Source organism: Erythrolamprus reginae, chromosome 2 (genome assembly GCF_031021105.1).
Source record: "Erythrolamprus reginae isolate rEryReg1 chromosome 2, rEryReg1.hap1, whole genome shotgun sequence".
NCBI classification, from domain to species: Eukaryota; Metazoa; Chordata; class Lepidosauria; order Squamata; family Dipsadidae; genus Erythrolamprus; species Erythrolamprus reginae.
The window spans coordinates 207,782,870-207,807,790 of record NC_091951.1 but is presented as its reverse complement, the minus strand read 5'-3'; the positions used below and the strand labels follow the sequence as shown (position 1 = coordinate 207,807,790).

General features: G+C 45.7%; 1 protein-coding gene across 1 annotated transcript in view; it reads left to right on the top strand.

The window, feature by feature from the left end:
* Positions 1 to 24,921, top strand: part of PODNL1 (podocan like 1) — a 27,352-nt gene extending 2,431 nt beyond the window's left edge. The window contains exons 2-11 of the mRNA XM_070741512.1: positions 2,646 to 2,903; positions 3,057 to 3,150; positions 3,587 to 3,651; positions 11,436 to 11,545; positions 11,808 to 11,964; positions 13,754 to 13,869; positions 14,018 to 14,675; positions 16,251 to 16,399; positions 22,521 to 22,689; positions 24,111 to 24,921. Coding sequence (XP_070597613.1) covers positions 2,646 to 2,903; positions 3,057 to 3,150; positions 3,587 to 3,651; positions 11,436 to 11,545; positions 11,808 to 11,964; positions 13,754 to 13,869; positions 14,018 to 14,675; positions 16,251 to 16,399; positions 22,521 to 22,671 — 1,758 coding nt within the window. The 3' untranslated portion in view covers positions 22,672 to 22,689; positions 24,111 to 24,921. The remainder of the gene's footprint in view (positions 1 to 2,645; positions 2,904 to 3,056; positions 3,151 to 3,586; positions 3,652 to 11,435; positions 11,546 to 11,807; positions 11,965 to 13,753; positions 13,870 to 14,017; positions 14,676 to 16,250; positions 16,400 to 22,520; positions 22,690 to 24,110) is intronic.

Here is a 24,921-nt window from a genome sequence, read left to right as displayed (position 1 = left end):
ACTCCGTCTTATCCGGGTTGAGTTTGAGTCTGTTGACACCCATCCAGGCCCCAACAGCCTCCAGGCACCGGCACATCACTTCCACCGCTTCGTTGACTGGGCATGGGGTGGAGATGTAAAGCTGGGTATCATCGGCATATTGATGATACCTCACCCCATGTCCTTGGATGATCTCTCCCAGCGGTTTCATGTAGATGTTAAATAGCAAGGGGGAGAGGACCGACCCCTGAGGCACCCCACAAGGGAGAGACCTCAGAGCCGACCTCTGACCCCCCACTAACACCAACTGCGATCGGCCAGAGAGGTAGGAGGAGAACCACTGGAGAACAGTGCCTCCCACCCCCAACCCCTCCAACCGGTGCAGAAGGATACCATGGTCGATGGTATCGAAAGCCGCTGAGAGATTGAGGAGCACCAGGACAGAGGATAAACCCCTGTCCCGGGCCCGCCAGAGATCATCCATCAACGCGACCAAAGCAGTTTCCGTGCTGTAACCGGGCCTGAAACCCGACTGCTGGGAACCTAGATAATCGGCTTCTTCCAAGGACCGCTGGAGCTGGAGTGCCACCACCTTCTTGACAACCTTCCCCATAAAGGGAAGGTTGGAAACTGGACGATAGTTATTAAGTACGGCTGGGTCCAGGGAGGGCTTCTTGAGGAGGGGGCGCACGAGCGCTTCTTTATAGAGTGTTGGAAAAACTCCCCTCCCCAAGGAAGCGTTGGTAATCTCCTGGGCCCAGCTCCATGTCACCTCCCTGCTGGCCGAGACCAACCAGGAGGGACACGGATCCAGTAGACAGGTGGCGGAACTCACAGCTCCAATGGCCTTGTCCACTTCATCAGGTGTCACCAGATCAAACTCTTCCCAGACAGGTGGATAAGTACGTGCCCCAGTCACCTCGACTGACTCATTGTCAGTCGACTCTGTTTTACAATTGGAGTCGAGGTCGGCCCGGATCTGAGCGACTTTATCAGCGAAAAATGTGTTAAAATCCTCGGCACTACTCTGCAAGGGCTCCCCAACTCCCCCCTGGTTAAGAAGGGAGCGGGTCACCCTAAACAGAGCGGCCGGGCAGGATTCCGCTGATGCAATCAAGGCGGCATGGTACGCACATCTTGCCGCATTGAGCGCCACTTTGTAAGTCTTCATAAAAGCTCTTACAAGTGTTCGATCAGATTCAGACCTACTCTTCCTCCATCGCTTCTCTAGACGTCTCTTTTGGCGTTTCAACTCCCGGAGCTCCTCGTTGAACCATGGGGCTCTACAGGGTCTAGCACCACGGAGAGGTCGCAAAGGTGCAATCCGGTCAAGAGCCTCCGCAGCAGCCGTGTTCCAGGCCTCCGCAAGAGACTCCGCCGAACTGTGGATGAGTGCCTCTGGAATAACCCCAAGCGCCGTCTGAAAGCCCTCTGGGTCCATCAGGCGTCTGGGGCGGAACATCTTCATTGGTTCCACCTCCCTGCGGGGAAGGATTGAAGCCAGGAAGTCAAGCCGTAGTAGAAAATGGTCTGACCATGACAAAGGCAATGCTTCTAAGCCCCTTAGTCTCAGACCATTTCTCAATTGCTCAGAAAGGAATACCATGTCAGGTGCGTGCCCTCCCTCGTGAGTCGGACCCTGTACTACTTGAGTCAGGTCCATGGCTGTCATGGTGGCCATGAACTCCTGTGCCAGCACAGAGGTTTCGCCAAGTGACGGCAGGTTGAAGTCCCCCAGGACAATGAGTCCGGGGAACTCCACCGCCAACCCGGCTACCTCCTCGAGTAGCACAGGCAGGGCTTTTGACACGCAGCTGGGAGGCAGGTACGTGCGAAATAAGCCCACCTGAACCCCTAAGTCCAACTTCAGCAAGAGAGACTCGCAACCTGCAATTTCCGGAGCAATGAGTCCACGCAGGCAAAGGCTCTCCCTGGCTATAATAGCCACTCCTCCCCCCCCCTCCCTGGGGTCGAGGTTGATGCCATATCTGAAACCCAGCTGGGCAAATTTCGGAGAGAGGAACACCTCCCTCCGGGCCCAGCCAGGTTTCAGTAATACATGCCAGGTCGGCCTCCTCATCCAGGATCAGATCCCGGATGAGGAGAGCTTTATTTACCATTTAGGGCAAGCCTCTGTTCTTCCTACTCTACATGTGATATTTTTGTCACACCATCATTTGCTTAATACCTCCTGGGAGAGAGGAACACCCTGGTGCCTTTCATGTACCCAGAGGGGGGCTACTAAAGTGGAACGGTGACATGGGCTCGCCCCCGTGGCTCTGAGTGCCAGCAGAGTCCAGCACAATTCTGCTACCGCATCTGGGCAGGTAGCGAAATCGCACATGGACACGCAGGGGCCCCACGGGTCCAGGTGCGGTAGCAGAATTGCGCTGGACTCTGCTGGCACTCAGAGCCATGAGGGCAAGCGCACCTCACCATTCCACCTTAGCAGCCTACCTCTGCATGTACCTAATTTCAATTAGTAAGGCATTTCAATACTATGAAAGACCTCTGTCTACATTCCCAGAGGCAGAGAGCTGGGAAGGGAGTGGGGAGGGGTACTTCCTGACCTTCCCAATGGGGGAGACAGGAGAAGTATTCAGAGCAAAGCATGTTATGATACTATACAGAGCACCATTGATTAGCCCTCTCTTCTGCCCCAGCAGCTGTGCAGTGGTCATCTACTACTACTCTTGGCAAGTATCCCTTATAGCTTTCTGTTGAAAAACTACAAGGAGGATGAGGACGAAGACGATGACCTGTCACTGCCAACATCCCAGTCCCATGGGGACCCTGCCCAGAATGTCTCTGGTTGCCCAGCTAAATGCACGTGCCCAACAGAGGAGACAGTGGATTGTGGTGGCCTTGACCTGCACATTTTCCCCAGCAATATCTCTACAGACATCCAGCATCTTTTATTGCAGGTGATGTTACCCTGATAACTATTGGGACACATGAGCTTTGCTCTGTGGGGTAAAATAATAGTTCTCAGAAACTGCAGGTGTGCAGAGAAAGATGCCATGGAGGTATGGATGCCTTCCTACCCTTGTTATACAGTGCTGATCTTCCTTCTGTAGAATAACCAATTGCAAGATCTACCCTACCATGAACTATCCCGTCTGATCAACCTACGAACCCTCAATCTCCATGACAATCTGATAACTTCTGACGGTAAGCGGGTATTCCGTGTTTCAGGAAGTCCTTCTGAATGTAATTAATCCTTAATCTTCTTAAAATCATTGTTCTCTCTAAGAGTAAATGGCTTGGTGGGTGGAAGGGCTCTTTCAAATATGAAGTATTGCTTGCTTTTCTCCCATCAAATAGAGGGTTAAAAAGTTGAACTGGTTAGAAGAAGACCAGTCTATCCTCAACCACAGAAGCTCTGTGTGAAAAAGCTGATAAAGAGCAGTTGATTGAATGAGCAGGAGACTAAATCATAGCTGACTGAATCAGCAGGAGAATGTAAACCAGTTTTCTTTTACTTTCTGAGCATAGCATGAGTGGATACCGAGAGGTCTTGCATGGGGTAAGAAATCTAACTGGCACAGCAACCTAGGCAGGATCCCAAATATAGTTGGATCTTATTTTAGTTTGTCCCATTTTAAAGGTCTCCCGGATGAAGCCTTTGAGTCACTGCAGTCACTTCAGTACATCTACCTGGCCAATAACAAGGTGAGCATGTTTAGATCAATAAGGGCATAACAGTGTAGTGATGTGAGTTTGCACAAACATAAAAAACACAAAAATCAACAAACAAGATGGGAAATGCTAACTTAAGGAAGATAGAAAAAAATTAGGCTCTGAGATTTCTACATAAAAATCAAATGGTTAATGGATAAGAACTAGGATTGTTTAAAAGAAGGAATCATCGATATTTTTTATTATACTTTTGCCCACTTTTCCTCCAAAGGACTCAGAGTAGACCATTGTCCACCTGACTATGGTCACCATGCATGACCTCACTTTACCATGCATGACCTCACCTTACTTTACCTCACCTGGCCAAATCTGGCTGGTTTAGAAAAGTAAACAGGGTTTGACTTGATTCATACTAGAGACCACCAAGGAATACCAGGATTGTAGGCTAGACTGAGAAGAAAACCCCCAACAACAACTCTAGACAAAGGCAGTGACAATCCACTTCCATATTATTGTTAAGAGAACTGCATGGTTATGTCTAGGTAACCAGTAGGCATCAATCTTGATTTAAAGTTTTCTCTCTCTCCCAGAAATATATAACTTCCTTGGCTGATTAAAAAACAACAACCCAAAATTAGGAATAGACATGATTTATACAAGGCTGGAACTCTTCTCTTCCTATTTAGAATTCTAAATTTGAATTGGATTTCTTAAATAGATTTATTTGGATTTTCAAATTGCTGAATCAATTCAGAAAAACAATATTCTTGTAGAAAATCACATTAAATTATCTTTAATTTTCAGATTTGCTCAATCTCATCAGATTTGCTCAATCTTTTCTCTATAACCCTTCCATAATAGTTTCCTCTCCAAACTTAAATCTCAAGTGGGGAATTATAGCCAGGCTAACTATCCCGTATATGCTTTGGCATGCTCTAGACTAGAATATTGGCTTTACTTCCCAAATCCAAGGATAAAATAAAATTTAAAAAGCAAAATTAAAAAAAACCCAAATCAAATTCAAAAAAATAACCAAATACAATAAAGAAGACTGTGGAAAATTATTGTATAAAACCTACAAAATTAGGATTTGAAAACCAAAGAATGAGGACATTTCAATGAAATGCATTAAAGCCACATAATTAGGAATAAAGAAAATAAAAACAAAAACAGAAAACCATGATGTCATTGATCTACAATTAGGACTTTTTATGCCTTCTTGCAAAAAAATGTGGAAAATAGAAACTCAGCAACTCTATTAGGAATAGAACTGTGAGTGGAAAAGTAGATTCACCCTAATTTTTCTTACAGTTTGGTAAGAATAGGCCTGCATGGAGTCCTACTGAACTTCACTGCTTCATGATTGAATTCATTTCCTGTAATATTCTTTTGTTATTTTATTTATAACCCCTATGCAAGAAAATATTCAATAGTGGTAACACCCTAAAAACTCTCTTAAAATAGAATAATACAAATATAAGGAAGCTAGATTAACTTCAGCATTCTTTAAAAAAAATTGTTTTTATTATATTTAAAAACATACACAACAAACATATATTACAATCATTATTATTACAATTGAAGATTGGTTAATCAAAGTTAATATGAATACTACTTATATATCCATCTAATACATATAAATATTTAGTACTTCAGCATTTTTGAAGTACAATAAGACCTTATTCATTGTAAAAGTTTCTCAGACAAGTAATTAGATGCTTTGACATATCTATTATGTTTAATATATTTCGTGTTTATTGAAAAGTCTGGACTCCGGTAGTCTTAAATCAAACTTGTTTATTCATGGCAAGAGAGAATACAAACACTGGAACGGTAGAATTGCCGGAATGAGGGCAACGGCTAACCCGTTGCCCTTTTATACTCTTTTTAACGCGGGCTTTTACCAACTGACACACATTTAACTTTCGCGGCTATTTTCTGAATAGCCGCGTCTTAACCAATCGCAGATTTTCTGCGAATATTTTTAAACAAACACAACACCCCTCCCTCTTCGGCTGAGACCATGATTACGTGTTAATCCACGTCACATAGTCCTGCAAGCGGATTGGTGGTTTTACAGATCTCTGGGACCTGCGCAGTTCATTTTGCTGGGAGCTGCTTGCCTGGACGGCTGGCTCCGTTGCTCCGCTAAGGCTAGTCTCTGACGGGCCTGGTTGCGATGATGCATTTTGATCTTCGCCGGCCGCCAGGGGCAACAAGCAGCCATCGCTGGAGTCTCGAGGTGGTTCTGGTAAGTCCTCTATTGGTTTGTCTACAGTAGGTAAAATGTCTGGGTTAGTCTTCATTCTTTTGCGTAGTTGGTCGACATGCCGATGCCAACTGCGCCCATCTGTTAATATTACAACGTATGTTTTTAAACCTGTTTTATCCAATACTGTGCCATCTTTCCATTTATCGTTTGAATCATAGTCTTTGGCATAAATTAAATCCCCGATGTTAAACTGTCTTTCACTTTGCATTTTTATTTCTTTTTGGTCATTCTGGTAATGTGGGTGAATTCTGTCTAATTTAGAACGAAGGTTTCTGCCCATTAAAAGTTCTGCCGGGCTTTTGTTTGTTGACGCTGACGGCGTAATATGCTGAATGGTTAAAAATTCATCAATTTGTTGTTGCCAATCTCCTAGTGGTGCTTTGTTTAATGCTTCCTTTGTGGTTCTAACCATTCGTTCTGCTTGCCCATTAGCTTGGGCAAAATGAGGTGGAGTGAGCACATGTTTTATGCCCTGGTCTGCAAGAAATAGTTCCATTTGACGGGCTGTTAACTGAGGCCCGTTGTCAGATACCAAAATGTCTGGAATACCATGTGTGGCAAACATTTTCCTTAATGCCTTTATAGTTGCACTAGTAGTTGTGGATGCCATGAGTTCAATTTCCAGCCACTTGGAGTATGCATCCACAACCAGTAAAAAGGATTGGCCCCTGATTGGTCCTGCAAAGTCAATATGTATTCTAGACCAGGGCCCTCTTGGTGTTGGCCACTCTGATGGTGTAACTTTTGGTGGGTTGGGTCTTGTTCTCTGGCAGGGTATACAACCACCCACCCATGACTCTATGTCCTTGTCCAACCCTGGCCACCATAAATGACTTCTGGCAATAGTTTTCATTTTGACTATTCCTGGGTGACCTATATGCAATAACTGCAATGCTTGCTTCTGTAAGGCTTTTGGAATAACAACCCTGTCTCCCCACAATATACAATCTTTTAACACATTTAATTCAAACTGTCTATTCTTAAAAGGTTGAAATTGGTTCGGTTGTTGTTCAATTGGCCATCCCTTTAGTATCCATTGTTTAATATATTTCAAAATTGGGTCTGCTTGTGTCTGATTGGCTATTTCTGTTGCTGTTAATAACGTTTGTTTACTAGATTCAATTAATAAAACGCTTGAGGCAGGGGCTGGATCATTGACTAATTCTGTTTGGGGGCACCTGCTTAATGCATCAGCATTTCCTATGTCTTTCCCCCCCCTGTGGATTAATGTATAATTGTAAGCGGCTAGAAAAATAGTCCAGCGAGTCATGCGAGGAGAAAGAAAGGCGGGAGTTTGTTTGTTTCCCGCCAAAATGCCTAAAAGCGGTTTATGGTCGGTGATTAACGTAAAGGGCCGACCACAAAGGTAATAATGAAAACGTTTAACTCCAGCGACAAGGGCTAACGCCTCCTTGTCGAGCTGGGAGTAATTCCTTTCAGCTGCCGAAAGAGTTTTAGAATAATAGGCTATTGGGGCTTCTGTGCCGTCCGGAAAGTTATGGCTGAGGACGGCTCCTATGCCGAACGGTGAAGCGTCGCAGGTTAGGGATAAGGGCATAGCTACATTATATTGCACTAGGACACTATTGGAGGAAAGTAAATTTTTTACTGCTTGGAAAGCGGCTTGTTCTTTTGGTCCCCACGTCCAGGCAGAGTCTTTCTTTAGGAGGTTATGAAGTGGTTCTGCCACCGTCGCTTTCTGTTTAAGAAAGACGGAATAAAAGTTAAGGAGTCCTAGGAATGCTTGTAAGTCTGTCTTATCTGAAGGGGTGGGGGCATTTCTTATGGCATCAACTTTGTCATTTGTAGGGTGAATCCCAAAACGATCTATTGTAAACCCCAAGAATTCAACTTTGGGCACAGCCCAAGAACATTTGTCTGCTTTCAAATGAAGTCCTGTTTCTTTAAATTTGGTTAAAACGCGCCTGATTCTGTCCCATAACTCAGATTTGGATGTGGCAGATATTAATACGTCGTCGAAATATGGAACGACCCCAGGAATATTATTTAAAATGCGTTCCATCAAACCCTGAAAGATACCTGGGGCGGTAGAGACTCCAAACTGGAGCCGGGTGCATTTAAAGGCACCTCTATGAGTTACGATTGTCTGGGCTTCAGAGGTGTCTTGATCTACGGTGAGCTGTTGATATGCCTGTGCCAGGTCCAACTTCGCGAAGATGGACCCATTTCCTAAGGTGTGCAAGAGTTGTTGCACTACTGGGATTGGATAGGCATTATGCTGTAGTGCTTTATTAATCGTGGCTTTATAATCTGCGCAAATTCTAATAGAGCCATCCGGTTTAACGGGCGTTACAATAGGAGTTTCCCATTTAGCGTGGTCAGTGGGAACTAAAATGCCCTGAGCTATTAATTTGTCCAATTGTTCATCCACTTTAGGCAAAAGTGGAATGGGGATTCTGCGGGGCTTTAATCGGATGGGCGAAATATTTGGGTCCAAATTAAACGAAATGGGGCTGCCTGTATATTTACCCAGAGCGCTAGAGAAAACTTCGGGAAATTCTTTCAATAAATCATTTGGGTCAAAAGAGTCACATACATTGTTAACCCCTGAAATTTCAATACCTAAAGGTTGTAACCATCGAAGTCCCAGTAATGAGTGTTTAGGACCGTCAACCACTAATAGAGGTAAAAACCCTTGAAATTTTTTAAACGCAATAGGAACATTTAAGCATCCTAACACTGGAATTGAATGGCCCTGAAAATCACTCAAACCCGGTTCCCACGGTTGCAAGTCAGTTTGTTTTACACGAGGTAAATATAATTTAAGTTTTTCCCAAGGCATTATGGAATGTCTGGACCCGGTGTCTAATTCCATTTGGCAGGGGTGGCCGTTGAGGAAAAGGGAAACAAATAGCTTGTTTTCCGCAGCGGGAGAATTGCAGTTTACGGAAGAAGGGGAGTTACCTCGTTGGTTAGAAGAGGGCGAGTTGTCAGCCGGGCGGGAAACGTTGCGCGAAAACGGTGGTCGTCGATTCCTCGGTGAAAAATAGGGTCGTTGGTTTTGTTGAGTTGCTGGAGTTGGGTTGGCGGCGCGGCAGACTTCGGCGATGTGGCCGCGGCGCTGGCAACGGCGGCAGTAGGCGTCCTTGAAATGGCAGCGAAAACGAGGGTGGTTTCCGTTGCAGCCGGCACATCTGTCTGCACGGGAGGCTTCTTTGGCGTCGTGGTCGGAGGCTCTTCGGATTTGGAGACAGGTGTCGTCTGGAGTAGCGGATTCTGAGTGTTTTTCATCAGAAGGGCAGGCGTGCCAAGGTGATTCATCAGGAATGTGATGAACGGTTGAGGTTGCGCGTTTAATTTCGGCAACAGATGTTTCAGATACTTCGGAGGCTTTTGCTGCCTTAAGAATGTCTTGGAGAGAGGCATCCTCATCAACTAAGTATTTCTTCTGGAGCGTGATATTGGTTAGACCGAAAATAAGGCGGTCCATGAGCTGTTCCTCTGGATCCTTGTATTTGCACTTCGGGAGGAGTGCGCGTAGGCGAGTTATAAAATCGTTGGTGGATTCTCCGTCCGCTTGCCTCATCTGAGCGAATTGATGGCGGTATACGCGGACAGGAGTCGTCGGCTGATAATGGGCGGCAAGTTTTGCTTGTAGAGTTGACCATGCGACGGTTTCCAGGGTGTCTGGGTCAACGAGTGTAGAGGCTAGGCTGTAGACTTCTGTGCCGCAATAAGCGAGGAATATAGCTTTCTTCCTCTCGTCATCGGCGTCATGTAGATTGCTCGCTTTCAAGAAAAATGTAAATTTGGACATATACGAGGTCCAAGCTTCCGTCTCGGAGTTGAATACGGGCGGCGGTGGAGCCATGGCCGAGTTCATGGCTGCGTTAGCGGGAGTTCGACCTCTTCGTCGCCACTGAAAAGTCTGGACTCCGGTAGTCTTAAATCAAACTTGTTTATTCATGGCAAGAGAGAATACAAACACTGGAACGGTAGAATTGCCGGAATGAGGGCAACGGCTAACCCGTTGCCCTTTTATACTCTTTTTAACGCGGGCTTTTACCAACTGACACACATTTAACTTTCGCGGCTATTTTCTGAATAGCCGCGTCTTAACCAATCGCAGATTTTCTGCGAATATTTTTAAACAAACACAACATTTATGATATATCAAAGGCTTGTCATCAATAAAAAAGCATACATACGGTATTTCCCTCTTATATTCGTTTACTCTCTCCATTATCCTTCTTAAGTACAGTATTAGTTAGCTGGTGTCTTCCTCTCTTTTCTGAAGCCTAACTAGTTTTCCGCATTATTGGAATTTTGGTATTTATTTGTTCAATTGATATAGCCACCCATCTCAAAAAATAAACGATTCTTCCTTCTTTGAGAATGCCTGTTATTTTAAAACTGGGTTTTTTTCAATTGCTTCTATAGCTTATATTTGCCCTGAGTTTGCGGAGAGGGGCGGCATATAAATCCAATAAATCTAACTTAGTTTCTGTATTATGATGTTTACCTAATCCATTTTCCTCTAATTCCAGGTTTCTCCTTTCTTCCAACTTTTTCATTCCAACCACTCAGCAGTAGTACATCTATCTTGATACCATATTCAGCACCACCTGCAATTAGTCACGGACTTATTTGGCATCAACTGTATCTGTAGTTGGTGCATTTGGTTATATGACATCAGTGTTCATTGAATGTCTACTGATTTGAATAGATGCCACCATGTCATTTATTGGGTCACAGGTCACCAACCTGTGGTCCATGGACCACTGGTGGTCTGCAAAAACGTTTTGGTGAGCCATGGAGAAATCTTGGCCCCTGGGCCAGATATGGCTGAGAGCAATTAATCCAGTCCAGGAAGAAAGGAAAGAAAGCAAAGGGGGGAGGGGGGAGGGATTACAGCTACAGCTCTGGAATATGAGACTGACTTTCCCAACAACATCGGCAAGCCACTGTCAAATAAGCTTCAATGATTTTATTTAATTAGATTTGTATGCCACCCACTCCCAAAGGACTAATTTTGTAATAATTACATTACCTTTAATAATTTTGTTGCAATTATACAACCCTTAAAGATTTTGTTATGATTAAATAAGCATTTATAATTTTGTTATGTTAAATAGGTGCATTTCATATTAATAAAATGGAAGTTTTCTGATCATTATTTTTACAAATGTGTTTATCTTTTAAGAAATCATATTAGTGGCCTGCAGGACTTAAAATTATTGATTTGATGGTCCATAGGATTTAATAGTATGACCTTGGTGGTCCCTGAGGTCCAAAAGGTTGGGGACCCCTGTATTGGATTGTAGCTGAATCCTCACTTAACAAAATCCTTTTTAAATATTATGGCCACTTGATTCCTTAACATGCTTTCATGTTCTGAATCATGTTTCTGTGATCCCAGTCCACCTAAATTTATATAAAGCATTCATTTTAATACGCTTTATTTCCATTTTAACCATTTTGTTTTTTTCCTGGTTCATGTGTCCCATTTTCCATGTTCCAATTGTATCCATAAAATGAGAAAATCTTCCTTCAGCACATGCATATCTTCACGTTTCCTTTCCAGCTATCCGTGGCACCACAGTTCCTACCCCACACATTACGCATTGTGGACCTTGCTGCCAACTGCCTGACCTGGCTCTATCCACTCACCTTTGGGCATAAGCCTGGTCTCAGGTAAAGCTAAGAAAAAAAATTCCCCACATTTTATTAGAAGTAAAGTCAGTGTTACAAGGTGCTGGCCAACTCCCTGAAAAGCTACATAATAAGAATGGCATCTTGGGGTGGGATGGGAGGGAAGGATAGGAATAATGCCAATTTTTGGAAAAAATCAAGCCACTGAAAATCACACCCTCTGTTCAAGCAGCAGCACAAGGCCTGAACTGAACTAGGACAGGGAAGGTTGAAATTTTTCCTTCCATTTTTTCCCTCCATTCAGGTCTGTTTATCTGCACAACAATTACTTGAACAACACTGGTCTGTCCTTTGATACTTTCAATGGCTCGGATGATGTTAGCACTCTGATCCTTTCCAACAATCAGCTCACCTATGTGCCCCAGAATTTGCCCCGTGGTGTTGTTCGCCTCCATTTTCAGGTCTGTAACCCTTTCCCATCCTGTCAGGGTAGGAAAAAAAGGTTGGCTAGAACTATATGAATTGGAAAGCTGTAAGAGAGAGTGCCGCTAGCAGAAAGAATGTAATCTTTTGTGTTAAACTCAGTGTTTCAATTGTTTCTCAATTCTCAATTATACAAGCCCGTCCGCCATGGTGGAGCGCCTGGAATGGATAGGAAAGTGCCTGAAAAGTTGCGTAACATATATCCTCACAATCTTTTCTATGTTGCAAATTCCTTGTCAGATCTTGTTTCCTGTGTTAAATAATAATGTTAATCGGAGCAAATTCTTTTTAGGAAACACAGTTACAGGCTAACATATGAAACCCACAGAACCATGAAGATTGCTCTTTTAACAGTATCCCTTTCAGAATGTCAAGTGCACTTTCCTTGTCTGAAGAGACTGTATTTATTTATGATCCTTCCTTTATTATTTTAAAAATAGCTCAAGATGGCAAAATATCGAATATAGGTAGCCTATTTTATTTCGAAGGTACCACAGCACTGAAAAAGTGACGTGACCATTTTTCACATTTATGAACATTATAGCATTCCCCACATGATCAAAATTCAGATGCTTGGCAACTGACACATACTGAGGATCCTTAGAGTCATGGGATTACCCTTTTGCAACCTTCTGTCTGATAAACAAAGTCAAAGGGGAAGCCCTATTCACTTAACAACTAAATAGAATAGAATAGAATTCTTTATTGGCCAAGTGTGATTGGACACACAAGGAATTTGTCTTTGGTGCATATGCTCTCAGTGTACATAAAAGAAAAAGATACATTTGTCAAGAATCATGCGGTGCAACACTTAATGATTGTCATAGGGGTCAAATAAGCAATGAAGAAACAACATTAATAAAAGGATACAGGCAACAAGTTACAGTCATAATTAGGAGGAGATGGGTGATAGGAGTGATGAGAAAAAAATAATAGTAATAGTAGTGCAGACGTAGTAAATAGTTTGACAGAGAAGGGTGATAGGAGTGATGAGAAAAAACTAATAGTAATAGTAGTACAGACGTAGAAATAGTTTGACAGTGTTGAGGGAATTATTTGTTTAGCAGAGTGATGGCGTTCGGGAAAAATGTTCTTGGTGTGCAGTGCTCTGTAGCAATGTTTTGAGGGTAGGAGTTGAAACAGTTTATGTCCAGGATGCGAGGGGTCAGTAAATATTTTCACTGCCCTCTTTTTGACTCATGCAGTATACAGGTGCTCAATGGAAGGAATTGATTTTTTCTGCAGTTCTGATTCTCTGAAATCTGTGCTGGTCTGAACAACTGTGTTACCAACTTAACATATGAGATTTTTAAAAAAGTTGTAAAATGGGTAAAATTCACTTATGACATCTCACTTAGCAACAGAAATTTGGGCTTCAATTGTGGTTGTAAGTCAAGGATCACCTGTATTCTTTCTACTTGTCCTAGATAAACAATATTACGTGACTATTGAAAAACATCTAAGCATGAAAAACATACACATTCTTAATTATGAGCAAATATATTCAAGAATTCAGGCTCTCATTGGAAGGTTAAAATTGATTTCTCTATTTAATATCAACTGCCTGAAAAGCAAAGGAAATTATGAGGAAGTTGCCAGAGTTGTGATGAGCAATCCAACTAGGGGTGTTCATTTCCTATTGATTCTGCTTCTGCATGAGAACAATACCACGAGAGCTTTTTGGCCATTCTCACCTATAATGCCATTCTAGGTTGTTGGGGGAACGAGAGTGGGGCATTTCTTTGACCACAAGACTTCCTTTTGCAGAATAATCACATTTCTCGTATCCCTAAAGGGGCCTTGAGCAGCCAGGGGCGCCTCCGGGAGCTTTACCTGCAGAACAATAATCTGTCCAGTGAGGGCCTGAGCCATCCCACCTTCAGGTAAGAATGGTTAAGAAGTAACACTGGCTGTGGCAAAGAGCAGTATAATTTAAAATCAGGGCTTCTGGATTTTGAGTAGACAACTTTTGAGTAGGGGGCATTGGAAGACTTTCTAGGCTTTTTAAACCGGCATCCTGTATCTCTATAGCAAGCTGAAGAGCCTCGAATATCTGGATCTTTCCAACAACAACTTGACGGAGGTGCCTGCTGGTCTTCCTACCAACATAGTAATACTACACTTGGGCCGAAACCGCTTGAAAGGACTACCGCCTGAGCGTCTTAGCCGCGTGAGAGGCCTGCAGTATCTCCTATTGCAAAGCAATGCTTTAACAACTTCAGGGATACACCCAGAGGCCTTTGCCCACTTGCGTTCCTTGCATACGCTCCATTTGTACAATAATCAGCTAGATGGAATCCCACCTGGGCTTCCACGGCGTGTCCGGTCCTTGATGCTGCTGCACAACCAGATTGCGCGCATTGGCTTGAATGACTTTGCGACCACGTATGCTTTGACTGAGCTCAATCTGAGTTACAACTGGCTTTATAGTGCCCACATCCACCGCCTGGCCTTCCGCAAGCTCAGGCTGTTAGAAACTCTGGACATCTCTGGCAATAGGCTCACACTTCTCCCTGCTGGGTTGCCCACCAGTCTTCAAGTCCTCAACCTTCAGAAGAACCAGCTCAATGCTCTTTCTCCAGAACGGTTAGTTAACCTCACGGTGCTTAAAGAGCTGCATCTGGCACACAACCGGCTGAAGATCAGCAGCATCTCTCCAGGCACTTGGCATGAGCTGCACGGGCTCAAGGTGAGGCAAGAAGGAACTGGGAAGGAGATGATTGCACAATGCATTTTCTTGCAGCTAAAAAAGGTCATCTTAAGACAGCAAAATAGTAGAGTTTTTCAGAATAAACCCCTATGTGTAAGTAAAGCAAATTGGGAATTGACATTCAAAATCAAGTTGAAAAAATGTAGACCCATGCACGTAAAATTGAATTTGAATTTGCAAACAAGTAACTTCCTATCACAGTGATGGCGAACCTATGGCACGCATGTCACAGGTGGCACACGGAGCCATATCTGAAGGCACACGAGGCCTTGCCCTGTGTCAGCTCAGCTGATTTTGGGCACTCTTTTCAGCCGTTTTCTCTGTACCCAGGCTTCAGAAAAGCCTCCTAAAGCCTGGGGACAGCGAAAAACGGCCCAACAGAAAGTTCACTTGTGTACATCACCCCAGCCTCCTTTTCGCTGTCAGGGGTCTTCGGGAACTTCTTCAGCTTTGCAGTTGCAGCCGGGCCTCCCACACCGGAGGGCCTTTGCAACTGATAACAGAGCTACGGATCGATCTGGAGCTCTGTTATCAGTTAGAGAAGCCTTCAGGAAAGCCTTGCAAGCTGCAGAAGAAATGGGTCAAGGTATGGGAGGCCTGGTTGCAGCTATCTGAAGGTAAATAGTAGGGCAGGTCCAGGGGTGGGCAGCCGGCTGGATGGGGTGGAACACAGTTCCACCGGCGGGAATGAAGGTGCGTGTGCAGCGGCAGCTGATTGGTGGCTGTCACTTCCTGGATTACCAGTGTCCACTCTGCTCTCCTTTTTTTCCCTGCTGCTGCATCTGCGCTCCTTGCTTTTTTCCTTTTTCCTCCTTCCTGGCCTCGGACAAGCTTCCCTCTCTCCTGCCTGGCTTCCCTCCAGCTTCCTGCGACCACCTCCCGCCTGAGGTGCAAGCAGAAGGCGTGGGTGGAAGCGGTGCTGGCAGAATTTATGCTTCTGGCAGCACCCATTCGCCTAGCTACCCAGCCTGGGGGGGGGGGCGACCCAGGAAGGAGAGTGCAGGAAACGCGAAGCAAATTGTCACCCCAGTGAGCAACATTGGTATGTTTGTAAATCGAGGACTTAACAGCTCAGTTGAATAATGATCGTTCAAACCACTCCCACCTGATCACATGGCCAGCAAGATACTCCTACCCAGTCAGATGATCATTAAGCACACCCACAGTGTGGCAGTAAAAATTGTGGCTGCCCATTATTGGGCAGGTCTATAGCTTCAGTGAAGCCTGCACATGTGAGGGGGGGGGAGCACAGGGATGGTTCACATGGCTGGAAAGAGGGCATTGCATTATGGGTGTGGTCATCCGCATGCACGCTATCACACGCTAACCCCCTGTTGGCACCTGACCCCAAAAAGGTTCACCATCACTGTCCTATCATATTTAGTTCATCTAGTAAAGTTCTATTATTATGGGTTCAGGCTAGACAAAAGAAAAAACTGCTTTACATAAGTGCATTATGAAAGTCTGCAGAAATTACAGATTAGGTAGGTTTATGGAGGATAGCTTCTTATTTCGACTGTAAATGATAGTCTTTCGTGGGTTTTTCCTTTCCAGCTCCTGGATCTGAGTTTCAATGAGTTGTCATATGTTCCACCAGACCTTCCAGAATCACTGGAATATCTATACTTGCAACACAACAGAATAATTGTCATTATGGCTGAGAGTTTCCTCACAACATCTATCATACGGGTTGTCTCTCTCAGGTAAATGAAAGCCCAATTGCCTTTTATAGAAGAAGGACCGTTGAACTTACCTGAACGGTCTTCTCGCTGCACTGCAAAGAGAGTCCAAGGTGGGTTATTATGCAGCCTGATTGGCAGGGACTGAGTTAAAAATTAGCATAATTGTTATGTCCCGCCCACCACTACCCTCCTTAGGTCAGTCAAGAAAAAACGAAGGAATAGTGAAACAAAGCTAATTTATTCAACAATCTTAACCATTGAATTCAACTGAACAGTGCACCTGGGCAAAAAGCCGGGCGGGTTTGGACTCTCTTCGCAGTGCAGCGAGAAGACCGTTCAGGTAAGTTCAACGGTCCTTCTCCACTGCACTGCTTCAGAGAGTCCAAGGTGGGATATACCCAAGCAACACCTTAGGGAGGGCTAGGCTGGCCCAGGGGTACTGGAGCGCAAACTCTCTGCAATACTCTTCTCCCAAAGGCGGCCTCAGCAGAAGCAAACAAATCCAAACGGTAATGTCTAATAAAGGTAGTGGGTGCAGCCCAAGTAGCTGCCCTACAGATGTCCTCAATTGGTGCTTGTGTGGTCCAAGCCGCTGAGGTGGCTGCACTCCTGGTTGAGTGGGCAGTAATTCTGTCCGGTAATGGAGTTGATCTAGCCCTATATGCCTCAATGATATAGGAGCGGATCCATCTGCTGATAGTCCTAGCTGAAACTTTCCTCCCCATGGAACTGGGAAGGAAGGAAACAAAGAGAGCTTCTGATCTCCTAAATGCAGTTGTACGGTGAACGTATATTTTCACTGCTCTGCGAACATCCACTTTATGCCAACGGAGCTCCGATGGGTGGGAGCCATGGGTGCAAAAGTCCGGGAGCACTATATCCTGTGACCTATGAAAACGGGTGTTGATTTTAGGCATGAAACTAGGGTCCAAGCGGAGAGTCACTCTGTCCGGGTGAAACATGCATAAGTCCGGGCGCACTGATAGAGCCGCTAGCTCAGAAACTCTGCGTGCGGAGGTTATGGCCACTAAAAAGGCCACCTTAATCGAAAGAATGCGAAGGGACACCTCCCTCAAAGGTTCGAAAGGTGGAGCTGTGAGGGCCTGGAGAACCAAAGGTAAGTCCCAGGATGGGAAATGGTGAATCACCGGTGGTGCCAGGTTCGCTGCTCCTCGGAGAAAATCTCTAACCCAAGGGTGGTGAGAGATTGGGCATAGTGGGTCCGGTCGAAGTATAGTTGCGATGGCAGCTACCTGTCTGCGAAGGGTGTTAGGAGTTAACCCCCTGTCGAGGCCCTTCTGCAGAAACTCGAGTAGGTTGAGGACTGAGGAGGCCGAAGGTAGGATCCCTTGCGCCCTGCAAAAGGTACTGTACGCTGCCCAGGTCGCCTGGTATATGCGGGTGGTTGAGGGGCGCCATGCCGCCTGTATGGTGTGGATGACATTATCCGGAACCTGTCTTTCCCTCAAGCGGTTCCCCTCAATCGCCACACGACAAGCTTCCACCACTGCGGGTCCGGGTGAATTATGGAACCCTGTGTCAGAGTCAGCTGATGGCATGGAATCCTCCATGGTGGGGACAGCGATAGATCCATCAGGTCGTCAAACCAGGGGCGCCTGGGCCAGAAAGGAGCTACCAGAAGTATGTCTGCTCCTTCCGCTATGACCTTGGCTACTACCCTGTGTATTAGACTGACCGGAGGGAAGGCGTATAGGAGACCGGCTGGCCACGGTGACAGTAGTGCATTCGTCTGTTCGGCTCCCGGCGTTGGGAACCGGGAAAAAAACCGTGGGACCTGGTGGTTGAGATGTGAAGCAAACAGGTCCATGACTGGAATGCCATAACGGTGGACTATCAGTTGGAATGTCTCTGGATTCAGGGACCATTCTCCCGGGTCTATTGTTGTGCGGCTGAGCCAGTCCGCTTGCGTATTGTCCACTCCTGAGATATGTTCTGCACGGATGGAGGCGAGGTGAATCTCTGCCCAAGACATCAGGGCGTGCGCCTCCTGCATTAGGTGGTCCGACCGTGTGCCCCCCTGGTGATTTATGTGGGCTCTGGTTGCCACATTGTCTGTTAGTATGAGGACGTGGCGGTTCGCTACAGTCTCTGAAAAGGTTTGCAGTGCTCTGAAGACTGCCCGTAGTTCCAGGAGGTTGATGTTGGGGTCTGTCAGGTCTGAGGCTGACCATCTGCCCTGCGCAACCTGGGAGCCGGAATGCGCTCCCCATCCGGACAGACTCGCGTCCGTGGTGATGGTCACCTCCTGATGGAGCAAAAAAGGGGGAACCCCTGGCTATTGCTGGAGATGTCCACCAGGGAAGGGAAAGCTGAACTGCTGTGGTCAGGTGCACTCGATGCTTGGAATTGCTCAGCCGAGCCCTTTGGAATGGAAGAAGGAGCCACTGTAGGGGTCGGGCGTGAAGCCGAGCCCATGGCACGATACTGATGCATGAAATAAAGACTCCCAGCAATTGGGAGAGCAGCGCCAGGGGAATCCTGGTGCGGCGTGATATTGAGTATATCAGTGTCCGTATTTTCTTCTGCCTCTCTGATGACAGGAAGACTATGCCTGAAGAAGAATCTATCGTTGTTCCCAGGTGCAGCAGACACCTGGTTGGGTGCAAGTGGCTCTTGTCGTGGTTGATTGTAAATCCTGCCCTTTGAAGACAGTCGATAGTTTGGGCCAAATCCCGGTTGGCCCGTTGAGGGCTTCTGGAAAGGACGATTATGTCATCTAAATAAGCTAGGAGCCGTATGTATTGTGACCTGAGGCTGGCTGTTAATGCATCCAGGAGCTTGCTGAGGACAGGCCAAAGGGCATGGCCTTGTACTGAAAGTGCCGGTCTTGGAGGCAAAAGCGGAGAAATTGACGGTGTTGCTGGTGAACCGGAACATGCAAATACGCCTCCTTGAGATCGATGGAGGTCATCCAATCCCGATGACGGATGGAGGCCAGGATGGTTTGTAATGAATGCATCTTGAACCTCTGATACCAGATATAAATGTTCAACTGCTTGAGGTTCAAGATCAGGCGGCAGCCGCCGGAGGATTTTGGGCCTACGAACACTATGGAGTAGAACCCCTTGCCTCTCTGGTCTGCCGGGACCGGTTCTATGGCTCCAATGTCCAAGAGATGTTGGACCTCTTGAAGAATAAGAGATCTCTTTTGAGGATGACTCAAAGTGGGGCATTGTATAAATCTGACTGGGGGGGTCCTCCAAAAGTTTATCCGCAGACCTTGACTCACCGTCTCTAAGGCCCATACGTCGGTGGAGATAGAGCCCCAAAATTCGTTGAAGAATTGGAGGCGGCCACCTATGGGCGGGTCGTGACTGGAGTCACTTCTGCTTGCGGAAACCCCCTCTGTTGCCGCCTCGATAGGATCTTCGAGACTGCTGGAACTGGCGGTTCCCATCCCCGTATCCGCCTCTGTCAGATCGAAAGGACGGTTGGGTATAAGCCCCCTGTCCATAGGTCCGGGCCACTGGAGATGAAGTCGAGGATGTCTCCGGCCGAAAGGCCTGTCTGCGAAAGTAGGGAGCCCCTCGCCTATCTTGTCTCCTCGCTGACCTTGGCAACACCTTTCTTTTGTCCCTGTCCTCGATTAGGACAGTGTCTAACGACTCACCAAAGAGTTTGGTACCCTGATATGGTGCAGTGGCAAGGTGCCATTTTGATTTCACATCTGCCTGCCATGACCGAAGCCAAACCAATCTTCTGGCAGAGAGATTAGTCGCCAGTGCTCGAGATGAGAATCTTGCCGACGCTAGGGTGGCATCTGCAGAGAATTTAGCAGTGGCAATGAGTTTATTAATATCCTGGCGTAGGCGAGCGTCCTCTGGGCCCAGCCTGGAGAGCATATCTTGGAGCCACAAGATGGAGGCCCTATTGAAGAAGGAGGCCGCCGAAGCAGCCCTCAGAGACCAGGCCGAAAGATGGTGCATTCGTTTGACTAGGTTCTCAGCTCTCCTATCCTCTGGGCGTAGGCCATCTGCCATCTCTGAAGGCACTAGTGCATTGGACATCAGAGAGGTGACAGGAGTGTCCACTGGAGGGTACTGGCGTAAGTCCTCCACCTCTGGGTCAAAGGAATAAAACCTTTTGTCAATAGCTGATGGACCCAGGGCTGCAGATGGGTTCTGCCAGGGCTTTTTAATATTTTCTGCAAAGATAGGAACCGCAGGAATATGCTCTGATTCCCTCTGGGGCTCATTAATCAGCCTGGCTGCTGGCATGATGCCCACCTCTTGGCCAGCTGGTTTAGATGAGTTATCTGGCAGCAGCGTGGCCTTGGCCTTGTTCAAAAGAGGTCTAAACAAGGAGTGTTTGAACAGTCCTATTAAAGGAGGTTGCTCTGGTAAGTTGGCCTCATCCCCTGAGAGTTCATCCTCTGCATCCGAGGCCATCTCCCCTGGCTCAAAGTCTTCCTGAAAGGAGTCATGTAAGGAGGGAGCAGGAGCAGGTGCTTGCCAAGGGTCTGACCTGCTGGCTCGAGGTGGCAGGGGGGATGGGCGTTGTTGGGCACCCACTGCGATGCCCTGGGAGTAAGCTGACGCTATCATGTCCTGCAGTGAGGGGGACATCGCCTGCCAGTTGTCCATGGGCCCTCTGAGGCCCGCTGCAGTCGGGGTAAAGGTGGCTGCCGGCGGCTGCGCAGATTGATACCATGATTGAGATGGTCTGGGCCATTCTGCTCTTTGAATCCCCTCCGATAGAGATGGGGCACTCAATGGGCGGTCAGGAGACAATTCCCCAGCTGCAGAGAGGTGTGGTCCCTCAAGGGGAGCAGCAGAGGCCAAGGGGCTTTGATGGTGTTGTGGAATGGCGGTGGCAGAAGGGCTAGGGCCTTGCCTTGGCTTATTTAATTCCAATTGGGCCTCTAAGGCCTTAATCTTCTGTTCAGCCTCCCTCAAAGCTGCTGAAGATTGGGAAGACTTCCCCTTAGATTTAGAACCGTGGCTTTTGTCCTTCCCCTTGCTGGTGGAGGGGGCAATCGGTTCAGAGGGATTAGTTTGCTGAGACATTGTTAATGCTTAACACTCACTATACAGCAACAGCAGCAACTCGAAAAAGCACCAGGAACTGGATGCACAATGCAAAGGAATGCAATCTCATTCCCTAGAGGAACTAGTCACCAACTTCCTGTCAGGTGGTATAGACTAGCCTCCGAAGTTGCCATGGTAACGCCTCTCTTGCTTGGAGGAAAAATGGCCACCAAGGAGTACAAGCATTTGCTGACTCACTGGCTGGAACTCCCCACTGCTGCCTGAAATGGACTCACCCAAAATGGGTGGAGCTAGTCCAATGGCAATTTGAGGCCTTCATCTCTCTATTGCAGGCAGCTCAGTGGGTTGCTCCCCCCAAAATGGCGGATTCTGCCTCAGTCAGCCCTCTGACTCAGCCGGCAGCCCCCTCAGCCGTTTAGAGGCTTCCCCTGCCTCTCGGCTCGTTCGGGATGGAAGGTAAGATCCCTTGCCAAGTCAGCGCCGGTAACGGGGGCGGCGGTGGCGGGGGGGGGGTTGAGCGCGAACGTCAGTGACCCCATAAGTCCTTCCCTGTCTTCGAGGCAGTGCTCTGGAGAGCAGAGGCCTCTCAGAGGTGAAGAGACGGAGAGCAGTACCCCGGAGGGAAGAGGCTCTCAGGTCAAATCCTCTGCTCTTCTTCCTGTAAGAGAAAGGAAAAAAGGAGACAGTTAAAAAACCAATATGCATTTTATTAAGAAAGAAATAATTCCCTCTCCATGGAGAGGAGAAAACTCAGCGTCCCTACACCATGACTGAGTTTTTTAGACTGACCTAAGGAGGGTAGTGGTGGGCGGGACATAACAATTATGCTAATTTTTAACTCAGTCCCTGCCAATCAGGCTGAATAATAACCCACCTTGGACTCTCTGAAGCAGTGCAGTGGAGAATGAATGTTTAACTATTGAAGTCTGAATATTATATGCTTACAGCTGATAAATTATGGACCTGTGAGTTTAGTTTATGTGTACTTCTTCCTCTTTAAAATAACTTCAAACAAAACAAATGGTCTGTATTTTAAATGAAAATAGCCTCCTTTGGAGTCCTCTCCAAAAATGTTTTAAGAACCAACAATATCAGGCTCCAGTTCTTGTGATTTTACTCTCCTTGTTTTGTAGATCCAATCGCTTATTGGCAGCCAATGTGTCAGCAGAGGCATTTGCAGACCTGAAATTCCTGGAAGTGGTAGACCTGGCAGGCAACCCAGAGCCTATCAACATCTCTGTCCTGCAAGCTGGACCCCAGGTTCAGACCCAAATGGGCACCTAGGAAAGCAACCTGGAAGAGGTTAGATTTAGAGCTCCCCGTGGGCCTATAATTTATAAGTTTGCATTCACCCTATATATATTCCAGCTCCAGCAGAATCAGACATTTCTGATAAGTGATTTAATGATATAAAAATTATTAAAATATATTCATCGATAACAGATCCCTTATAGTTTTCAGCTGTAGAAGAGCTGGGTAATGTCAGAGTTTACAGGGGGAAAAGTATTAAAAAATATCTCATGAATGTATGCTTGTAAGTTGGACTACAAAGCCAAGCAAGATTCATGTGAATATACAAAATAGACTTTCATTTTCATCACACAGCAAGTACAAGAAAAAATTGGTGCTGTTCCCTACTATGGTAGTTGCCTTCAAGGTAATCCTTGTTTAATGACTAGCCACTTAGTGACCGTTAAAAGCTACGATGGAACCACAAAAAAGTTACCTGCACTTATGGTTTGCTTCCAGAGTTCTGACAACTGCATCTCCTCATGGAGACAGGATTGCATTTGGGATGCTTGGCAGCTGGCTTGTATTTACAGTCATTTGTATTATGATTCTTGCTGGGTTTTGGCAGTCCTTCCATTGGATAAAATGAATTTATGTATTGACTGCCACATTTGCTTAATGATCCTGGCATTCACTTAATAATTGCTTCAAAAAAAGGTCATAACAAACACAATTTACAGTCCTAAGTCAAGGATCATATAAAAAATGACAGTGGAAAGAGTGCCTTCAAGTCAGAGTTGGATGCCAGTTGATTGCCTGGACAAATCCTTGCTGTTTTCTTGGCAATATTTCAAAAGATTGCCATTGCCTCTTTCCTAGGGCTGAGAGCGTGCCTGGCCCCAGGCCACCCAGTTGGTTTTGTGCCTAAGGTGAACTAGAACTCAAGGTTTTTAGATTACACCAATCCAGCTTTCTTGTATAAACAGTATGATGTAAATTCCACCTGCAATTTGATTCCACCTAGTTGAAAATAGATTGGTGGTTGACTGAATCATTTGTACATTGCTTTTTAATAGTTCACAAAAAATGTATATGAGTGTAAATCCAGTTGTTTATAAACATCTGTACAGTGTAACAGAATGAAACTGCAGCAAACTGAATAATCCACAGAAGCTGCAGTTAAATTTTTTTTAAATGTCTTCACCCAGCGTTAAAATGATAGCAATGATTGTGCCAGATCCTACCTAAATGGGTGGATAATCCCCTCTTTGGATTGGATCCTTGGATGAGGATCTCACTACTCAAGGTTTGTTTTGGCAATTTTTATCACCTTGAGCTTTCCCTTCCCAACCTAAGTCTTTCCCCAGTCCACAATGCAATTCAACCTAACTGTGCAGTATCACTGCCAGTGCTGCTTCTATTACATGTTACAAGTATAAATAGAGCCAATCTTTCTGGACATGTCCAGCTGATTGCACCTCTTTCTTCTACAGATTACCATCTGGAATTCTCTGCACTACTCTACTTCCTTAGGTCTTCTGATGCATCTAACCAACCTGCCAACTTCTGGAAGGGTTTTTGTTGCATAGTGTTTACTCTTGCGGTTTCGGTCAGCCAAATACAACAAAGCCAGTGGAAACAAGTTGCTTTTCTTGCAAGCAAAACTAGAATGCTGATTGCCAATGGATCTACGTTTGGCTTGGCTAAGCTTTCCAGGAACTTATGTGACAGTCATACCCAGAAGAAGTTAGTGCCGTCTCCTGCACTCATTTGCAATATTGACAAGGACATAAAATATTCAGTGAAGCACTTCCCCCCAAGTCCTTCTTCTGCATCACTTCTTATACCTATTTCCAATCTAATAGCCCAGCTGGCTGCAGTGACTTAGAAAGTTGCAAATTCCAAGGTTTTCCATGTGTCAAATCCCATTTAATTATTTTTCAAAGGAGATAACGAAAGAAATGACAGCTGGTCTGTTCACTATCACACAGAATTACTAGTCAGTGTTTTGATCCGGCTAGTTGATCAGTCACATTTATGACTTTTTGAATAGACTTGGGGCAACATTCAAAAGAACTTACCTCTGGAACATGTCTCCACAAATCATGGGTGCTCCATGGAGGTTTTCAAGAGGAGACTGGACTGCCATTTGTCCAGAATAATATATGATTTGCCTGCCTGAGCAGAAAGTTGGACTGGAAGACCTCTAAGATTCCTTTGATACCCTTTTATTCTATGTTCTAACTAAGGGTCCATCGTTACAGGATTAAAGTCATAATAAAACTTGTATTTTTCAATGGAAAA